This window comes from Myotis davidii, unplaced genomic scaffold (assembly GCF_000327345.1).
Source record: "Myotis davidii unplaced genomic scaffold, ASM32734v1 scaffold448, whole genome shotgun sequence".
Taxonomy (NCBI): Eukaryota; Metazoa; Chordata; class Mammalia; order Chiroptera; family Vespertilionidae; genus Myotis; species Myotis davidii.
The window spans coordinates 771,592-780,845 of NW_006383009.1; the positions used below are offsets into that span (position 1 = coordinate 771,592).

Below are 9,254 nucleotides of genomic sequence, written 5' to 3' on the forward strand. Positions count from 1 at the left end.
GTAAGGGCCGGTGAGCAGTGAGGGCCGGTGGGCAGTGAGGGCCGGGAGGAACCGGGAGGGCCTGCCCAGAGGTGAGCAGGGAGAAGCCACTCGGCAAGACCAGGCTGAGCGGGAGCCCGTGAGCACAGAGCGCCACCACCAGCCTCTCGCAGCGTGTACAGGGAGAGGCTGAGGCTCAGTGCCTGCCCCAGGGCAGGGTTTCCAAATCGAGGATCATGACCTTCCCGTGGGTGATGAAATCAATCAGCAGGTCAAGATAAGCATTTAAAAAACATAGTAAGAATGAAAAACACCAACAACACAAAACCCGAGTACATCAGCCCTGGTCACAGCGTGTTCTGGGGATTAAATTATGAAATGTATTCCTTATCCACGTGGTGAAGAAACTTCTAGGGAGTCCTCGCTGTTCCTGGAATGGTTCTGTCCGGGGGCATAGAGATCTGGCTGACGGTTTGGGGTGAGGGAGGGGACAGTCATGGGGCAGTCTGGGGACACTCACCCTCACACCGGCGCTTGTCAGGGGCCAGCTCGTACCCAGGGTCACAGCTGCACTTGTAGCTGCCCAGGGTGTTGAGGCACCGCTGCTCACAGCCCCCACGGTTGGGCCGAGAGCACTCGTCCACTTCTGCGGGTAGGAAGGAACGGGTATCAGTGACTCCCAGGCAAGAAGAGTCCCTCCTCCTCCTCCTGCTTGGGAGTCACATCCAGGGTCCTGTGGCTTCCTGTGATGGCCCCCAGCCCCATTCTACAGTGGGCAGTCGGTCGTGAGCCACTCAGCTGGGAGGCCGTGGCCTTCTGGCCACACCCAGCTCTCCATGGCACTCAGGACCCACTCAGTCCCCAGGGGGTACTTCTTATGAGAGCCTCAAAGGGACAGGCAGTACCCTGAAGCAGGGGCAGGGGGACCTCACAGTCTTTTCTCTGACCACACCGTTTACCGGTGCCTCAGGCAGAACACCCTGTCCGAGGTCACATGGATGCCTCCTCCATGCTGCCCTGCTTCCTCCCTGAGCGCCAAGGTGCTTCCTGCCTCGGGCCTCCTCTGCTCTCTGTACAAACTTCTGGGTGTGAAGGCAACGCCTGAATTGTCATCTCAATTCATAGTCGAGCGTCTGCCACAGGCCAGCTCCTTGTGCTTGCTCTGTCATTTACTGCAGTTTTTCTGAGGGGTTGAGCTTTTCTCCCCATTTAGGCCATACATTCCAGGGCAGGGCGCTAGGTCTGTGTGTCCCTCTTTGTGTTGAATGAGTGAATGAAGAAGGAATGAAGTCATCACAGCACTGTCTACAACAGCCAAGATGTGGATGGACACAGACTAAAGGTCCATCAGCAACTGTGCCTGGGGTCAGCCATACTGTACTGTACACTTAAAAATGTTCAGAGGGTAGTTCACATGCTAAGAGTTCTTATCCAATAAAATACGATTTTTTTAAAAAATTAAAAGAAGGAATGGAGAAGACGGATTGGCTGTGGAAGTGGGAGGGGGAGGGACCCGGGAAGGCGGCACCTTTGAAAAAGTTGACAGCAAAACCGGCTTTGTTAATGGAGCCGTCAGAGACGAACTTGAGCCAGAGGCGGCTGGAGGTGCTCTTGATGTCATCAGGCTTCTCGTAGCCACAGTAGCGCCCGATGAGGGTGCTGCTCTCACTGTGCCCGTCCCGCACCTCCAGGTAGTCATAGGCGCAGCTGTCGTGGCGCTCAATCTGGGGGTCAGGGGCCCAATCAGCGGAGGAGCTCTGGTGGCCAGCACCCAGCACCCGGAGCCCATGGAGAGGTGGGCGGCCCTGGGGGCAACTGGGGCGTGAAAGGGTCACAGGGCCTCTGACCTACCTCGAAGGACTGGAAGGTGAGGCCCACATGGAAGCCCTCGGACACCTGGATCCGCCAGATGCAGACTTTGCTGGGCCGGTAATCATCTGGGTAATTGGGCGACTGGATGTGGCCATTGTCCTTTTTCACATCTCCCCCGCAGATGGCTTTGGGGACACAGTGTCAGGCGGGGAAAAAGGGAGGTCAGTGAGAACACGCTCTGCCTTGCCCAGGACTCCTTCTCCCCCCTCCTCCAGCCCTTCCCACATCCCCCCAGCTTCCCAGGGCCCTCCTTCCCCTCCCAGCCAATCCCATGGGATCTCTTCTGGTGCCAGGAGGGGGTGGTTCTAGGATGCCAGGGACCCCATATATCTGACCACCCCCCACCCCATTTTCACCCTCAGTACCTTCATAGATTGCAAAGAAGCCCTTCCCGACCCAGTTGCTACTGCTTCGGAATTCAACCCAGAGGCGGCTGTCCGTGGAGACGATAGGCTCAGGGAGTTTGCCCCCGCAGAAGCGGCCTGTGAAGATGGTGTGGGCAGAGGGGCAGTGAGGCCCGAACTGAGCCCCCCTCTCCTAATCAAACCAGCCTGTCCCTCCGGAAGCCCCACCTCTCTGAGGGACGCAGGGGCTTGGGCTCCGGTCTGCACTGGGCACACATTCCCAAGACCGCACACCCTCCAGGGGGCCTGTGCCTGGTCCAAGGGCCAGCTCGGCCTTGAAGAGCCAGAGAGAGACCTTCTAGAGCAGCGGTCGCCGACCTTTCGGACCTCACGGCCACCAGTGGTCCACGGACCACCGGCTGGCAACCGCTGTTCTAGAGGATTTCACGCACTTGACTGAGGGATAAGATAGGAGTCTTTTTCTGGGAGGAAAGGTGATTCCGCACAATAACCAACTGAACATGTGTTTTATTTACGTTTTTTTCTTTTGTTTCTTTTTTTCTTATCCTGCCTCCTCTCCCCGCCCCCTCGCCAGTATTTACGTTTTCTAAAGAGCACATTACCTTTGTTATTTATTTTTTCTTATTTGATCTCCATGTAAACAATAACCGAGAACCAAAACAGTTTTCCTTGTACGTTATAAACTGTGTCATTTGATTCAAAGCAGGCATTGCCACAGGACCCCAGATAAATCCCGGAATCCGGAGACTGGTTCAGAAAATGCTCCCCTTGAAATAAAATCCGACAAGAACCCCCACAGGCAGATGAGGCTGCCCATCTGTGGGGTTCTTCACAGGCAAGGATCAACCAGGGATCTTCCTGGTAAGTGGGTGTTTCCCAGCTTTCAGCAAGGGACAGAGGGCGTTGAACTAGGAATGTAAGTTATGAAAATAAACGGCAGTCTTGGCAACGCTCACATGTCTGCAGGACAATGTGTCGTAATAACAGCTGCTTTAGGTAATGAATAAGAAGTTTCCAACGCCAGAGACTGGGGGGAAGATATGGTAAGCAAGGATTTGTCAGCCCGCTGGAGGCACGGGCTGTGGGACAAAGGTCCCAACGCTAACAACTGGTCCCGAGCGGCCTGGGGGCCCGCCCACACTGGAGAACAAATCTCACAGCTCCTCAGGCTGGGCGCCAATAGCATCTCATTATGCCTCTCTTCAGCCTAACTCCGTACAGTGGGGCCTTGACTTGCGAGTTAAATTTGTTCCATGACGGAGCTCGTAACTCAAATTACTCATATGTCAAATCTTAAAGTGAACAAGTGAGACACATGATGCTGGGCTGATGTTGTGGCGTTCACTGTGACGTTCGCTGCGCCAACTAGCGGTGGGATATCTGAAGCTGGCTCGTAACCCGAATTTTAGCTCGCAACTCAAAGCAAAAAATCGGCCGAGAGATGGCTCGTATCTCGAAAAACTCGTTAGTCGGAACACTCGTAAGTCAAGGCCCCATTGTATTTACTTATTTATTTTGGTTAATCCTCACCCAAGGATATTTTTCCATTGATTTCTAGAGAGAGAGGAACATCGATGTGAGAGAGACACATCGATTGGTTGCCTCCCACATGTGCCCTGACTGGGGATTGAGTCTGCAACCAAAGTACGCGCCCTTGACTAGGATCAAACCTAAACCCTTCAGGCCGAAGGCTGATGCCCTACCCACTGAGCTGAACCGGCTAGGGTTGACCGAACTCTATGTCTATTAAAGCACCTCTGTTCTGCGGTTCTGGCCCACTCATTTCCTACTTACTCATCCCCCCTCAAGGAGAAAAGCACCCTCTGCAAATGAGTGTGGGTCTCTGCTACGTGGGGTGGCCCTCGTGGTGGACCAGGCAGCACCGTGGGCACCCTCAGGCCGGACCTTGCAGACAGAGAAAACAAAGCCTCTGAAACTGCCCAGGTGAGGAAGGGAACCCGGGACTTGGGATGTGCAGAATAGCTTGTCCATTTCTGTCAACTCAGATGCCTCCCTGATCCTTACATTGACGGCCACCAGGAGGGGGGCCCGGAAGCCTGTACCAAGGACTGTGAGGTCCAGACTGGGAAAGGGACTTGCCCAAAGTCCCCCGCTAGTTAGTGATGCAGCCAGCGGGCCGGGTTCCCGCAGGGTGTCGCCCTTGGCCAGGCGTTGGGTCCCAGGGGGGGATGAGGTAGTTCTAAGGAGCAGTCAGCGGACGAGGAGGCCGGGGTGGGCTATGCGTTACCTCGGAGGGGCGCCTTCCTCCAAAAGCCATCTCGGACCTCCACGTAGTCGTACCAGCACAGGCGGCTCCGGTACAGGTCCATGGATGTGAAGTTCAGAATGATCTAGAGGAGAAGGGAGGAGGGAGAGGGTTATGTGGCTCCTCACACCTCATGGGCCTCGCCCTCCAGCCCCAGGACCGCTGTCCTGCTTTTGTGAGGCGGTTTGCTCTGGGTAATAAATAGTTAAAGGTTCCAAAAAGGAGTTTCTGGCACAGAAATATCACCTCTCCCCAGCCGTTGGCCTGTGTCAGTCAGCATTCTTCCAGGTACCACAGGCCAGTCCTCACTTAAAATGCATGGCCCGGTGAGCATGTGTATGAGACCAGCAGGCTCAGCTTCCTGGTTCCCTCAGGGAGGAGCCGTTGCTTGGGGTGGCACCCAGCTCTCCCTGTGGTCAGCTTACATCATCTAAATCACAGCACCTTTAGAGGGAAGAGGTCTCCTCAGTGAGAGGAAGGGCCCAGGCGGCAGGTGGTAGTGGGTGTCTGAAATGGGAAGGAAGATTCTAGAGAGAAGAGGCAGAGGGAGGACTGGCAGCCCCCCATACACAGTATCCAACACTGGTTCTGGGCAGGGGGTCATGCTAACTGCAGAGGGTTCCCTTCCAGGTCTGAATCCTTCCCAGAATGAGTTTAAGAAGCGTCCCTGTCAAGATGCTTAAGACTTAGAAGGATAAAACACAAATGCATGGAAAGATCACTTGGTGACAAAACTCAGACTCCAATCACACAACCTGGGTTCGAATCTCCCTCAGGATTTCCTGCTGTGAGTCCTTGGGTCAGTCACCCAGCCTCTCTGAGCTGCAGCTACCTCGTGTGTAAAATGAAGAAGAACATCTCGGTACCTCACAGGTCCAGGCACTGACAAGTGTCTCCCACTCACGAACTCATTTCAGCCTCTGAACTCATCACATGTTCACCTAATACTGGAGGCATGTCTGACACCCTGCTAAGTACCAACTCTCCCAGCAGGAGGCCACATTTGCCCCTAGAGAAACACACTTTTCAGGAGGGAAACGGCCTCCGTGGTAGTTTCCAGAATGAGCCCTAATGCCTGTTGTGTATTCTCTGTCCAACAAGCAGAGACTCCCGGGAACCGCTCCCCGTGACCGTGAGGCGTACGCAGTGGGCGCATGATGGCCCAAGAGGCCCACCTGCTAGGTGCCGGGGGGGTTCCCTGCTGGAGGGAAGGGGACCAGGAGGTCTGTCCCCGTTCTGGATCACTGCAGAGTTTCAGGCCGACGGAACGGAAAAAGGCCAGAATGAGAAAGATCCCAAAGCAGGTGCTGGGACTGCTGTCCGCAGCCAGCGTCCAGCTGCGACCTGTGGCCGGTCAAGGAAGGGCTTCTGGATCACGGTCACTCTCTAACACTGACCCCGTCAGAATTCTTGGTGATTTCAGTATCCACCCAGATCAGTGATTTTCAACCGGTGTGCTGCAAGAATTTTTAAAACATGCAATAACTGACTATTTAGTCAGGGACACTGACCTCTATTCCTAGATTGTCAAATAAAAAAATAGCAACAGCCAACACAATAGCAGTACGATGGGAATGAATAAAATTATACCTATAAAAAGTTATACTTATATTTTGGCAGATTGGCAAAAAAATACAATGTTTTTGGTGTGCCCAAGTTCAGGAATTAGCGTATGTGTGCCATGAGATGGAACTGGTTGAAAATCGCTGACCTATGTGATCCTTCGCCTGTCCTGGCCTCTCTGCTCTGTGACTGCCTCTCTCTCCCTCTCTATCTCTTCTCAGCTATACAGAGCACAGATCCTAGACCTTATCACCCATAATCTCAAGTTCAAGGACTCCACTCTCCATCCACATGCCCCGGTCTTTCCTGGCTCCCTCCCTCTGTACACTGAGTCCAATCATCCTTCCAGTTGACCGCGATCTTCAATCCATGAGCCTGTGGTGTCTGACTTACACTGCTAGGTGCTCACATCCCCCCTTCCCTAGATAGTCCATCTTTCTTCTTTTCCTTCGATTTATGAGTTTCAGTATGTTTGTGCTTGGGAACCTTTTATTAAACGCAGTACTCTGAGATGTTATTGAGTGAATCCTGTTTTATAAAGTGCACTGATTATTCTTGATAATTCTTAATCATCACTGAGAGTCTTACTATAAAAATGTAAGTCCTAGCATACTGAAAAACTGAAGTTGAAAGTCCATTCTAGCTATGGAGCCAGTGTCTCATTACCCAATATTTTATCTTTTTAGAAAATGAGCAAATAAGATCACAGAGGAAGTTTCATTCACTACGCAATCCTCGGGGCATAGCGTGTAGTAGTTAATACATACTTCTTGAGTAGCATTTTGCTTTTAGGAATCTGTTCTACAGATATACTTGTCCCAGTGTATAATGTTATGTCTCAAGATATTTATGGTAGCATTTGTGAAAACTTGGAAAAACCTAAATTAATATCCATCACTAGAGACCTGCAGGGGATGATTGAATAATTAAGTTAAGGGACACGGAGATGGTGGCATGCTGAGCAGCCAGGAAAATGACTGAGGTAGACCTCTGTGTGCTGACATGGAATCATGACCATGATGTACTGTTGAGTGAAGGGCAAGTTACAGAAGACCATACATATACACGAGTATCTAGAAGGTTCTGGAAGAACATCCACAGTGTTACCAATGCCTAGTCTCCTCTGAGGAGTGGGATTTGGAGAAGGATCAAAGGAGAATATTCACTTTCCACCCTAGTTCTACATTGCTAAACATTGTACAACATGCATGTGTTGTATCTAACGAACAACAAGAGTCTCTTAAAGAGTTGCTGGATGGAAGAAGAGACGCAGAGGGCCGAGTGGGGGCACTCAGGCCTCTAAACTCACACCCCTAACCAGCACTCCATGCCTCTCTGGGCCTGCCAATCAATTCGCTCAGCAGCTGCACTAAGAACAGCAGCCACTGCCCCCTCCCCCTCAGAAACAATCCTGCTCAGTCCAGGGTAGATCAGTTCAGACCCTCTGAAGAAGAAACCACACAGGCCCAGTCGGGGAACCCAGAGGGCCCGCCCAAGACCTCCAACGTGGCAGAGAGACCAGAGGTTGCCCACACAGGAGGCCGAGACCTGTGCTGGCGGTTGGGGGCATCCTACGGGGAGGTGCACCCTTGGCTATATTGAGACCGGAGGTGTCTAATTAAATGTTGTAACAACTTGTCATGTGGAAACAGCTGCGCTCTAGGGGCAGGGACACCGCCCGATGCCAAAGAAACCTGGCCAGCTCCACCGCTTCCTGGCGAGTGACTCTGGGCCCGTGGCCCGACTTCTTTGTGCCTCAGTGTCTTTGTCTGAAAAACGGAGGTGACCCTAATGGCTCCACTGGGGAGCTGGGAGCTGGGAGATTAAATGGGAGACGGGGTGCAGAGTCTCTGGATGCACCCCAAGTGTGGGAAGTACTCCTCATGTTTGTTGGATGCTCTCAAGGAGGAATTGGGAGAACACATCGGCTTTCAGGAACATGCAGTCTGGCTTCAGTATGGCCTCGACATGCAATCTTAGGCCCATCGTTTAACTCCTCTGTGCCTCCATGTCCTTATTTGTAGGATGGTAATGGCAATAGTACCTCCTCATAGGACTAAGTGGCAATATAGGTGATTAATTGAGGTCAATTAAATCAATATAGGTAAAGTTTCCAACAGTGTCTGACACATGTATGTGTCATACATACAACACACACACACACACATATATTGCACATACATACAACCATAAATGTTAATTTCACTACTGGAGTGGAGTTTGCTTGAGATACTTTGATATCTGAAATCCTGGACGTAAGTCCAGAATCCTGGAAGTAAGAGGGGGAAGTTGGCCAGGGCTCGCTCATTTAACAGATAAAGAACCAAGAATGGTAACAGCAGCTGATGCTGACTGCACTCCTACTACGTGCGAGGCAGAGTTCTGAGCGCGTTATGCACATAGCCTCGCTTAATCCTCATACCAACCCCAGGAGGGAGGGACTGTCACCAGGCCCGTTTTACAAATGGGGAAACAAAGACACAGAGTTTAAGCAACTTTCCCAGGAAGAGCACAACTGGGAGTCAAACTTGGGTACTCTGTCCCTGAAACTTACAACCTTAACCACTATTCCATGTGGCCTCCTCAGGCCTGCCAATCTATTCTGCCCAAAAGCTATGCAAAAAAAAAAAAAAAAAAGCATCAACGTTCCCTCCATCCTCAGTGCTCCAGACCCTTCAGGGCCTGAGAAGCAGGACTTAGAGGAAGGCCCAGCAGAGGGAAGGGTCATCTGCCCATTAGAAGACAGAAGGTAGAGGTCAGGGAAGGCTTTGCAGAGGAGGGAGAATTTGGTTTAGACCTTGAAGAACAGGCAGGATATGAGAAGGCAGGGATGGGAATGGGGGTGGTAAATCCAAGAGGCCTCTTAAGTTTTTATCTTCTTGGCTCCTCTGCAGCATGTGACCATGACCTCCTGAAATCACTTTCCTACTCCTACAGGCTGGCTTTGTTGCTTGGAAAACACTGTAAATCCTCTCTAGGGCAGCTGCTAACTACGTGCAGTGCAGAGACGTGGGGACCCTCAAAGAAACTTTCCAAAGTGGCTCTTTCTGTTTGACGCACCCCCATGAGTACAGTTGTATAGGATAAGCTCACATTTCTGGCCATGAGCGGAGAACTGGGAAGACAGTGGAAAACAACCTCTTAGCAGCCAAAGAGATGTCAAAGTCCATCGGCTAACACAGGTGGGTTTATTTAAGGTTTGCTGTTGA

At 51.8% G+C, this 9,254-nt stretch overlaps 1 protein-coding gene across 1 annotated transcript in view; it reads right to left on the reverse strand.

Annotated features, from left to right (window-relative positions):
* The window catches only part of BMP1 (bone morphogenetic protein 1), a 34,053-nt gene that overhangs the window by 13,654 nt on the left and 11,145 nt on the right, over positions 1 to 9,254 (reverse strand). Inside the window, exons 9-13 of the mRNA XM_006778382.2 lie at positions 4,465 to 4,567; positions 2,217 to 2,333; positions 1,831 to 1,976; positions 1,508 to 1,703; positions 500 to 625 (exon numbers count right to left, since the gene is read on the reverse strand). Of these exons, the coding sequence (XP_006778445.1) occupies positions 500 to 625; positions 1,508 to 1,703; positions 1,831 to 1,976; positions 2,217 to 2,333; positions 4,465 to 4,567 (688 nt within the window). The remainder of the gene's footprint in view (positions 1 to 499; positions 626 to 1,507; positions 1,704 to 1,830; positions 1,977 to 2,216; positions 2,334 to 4,464; positions 4,568 to 9,254) is intronic.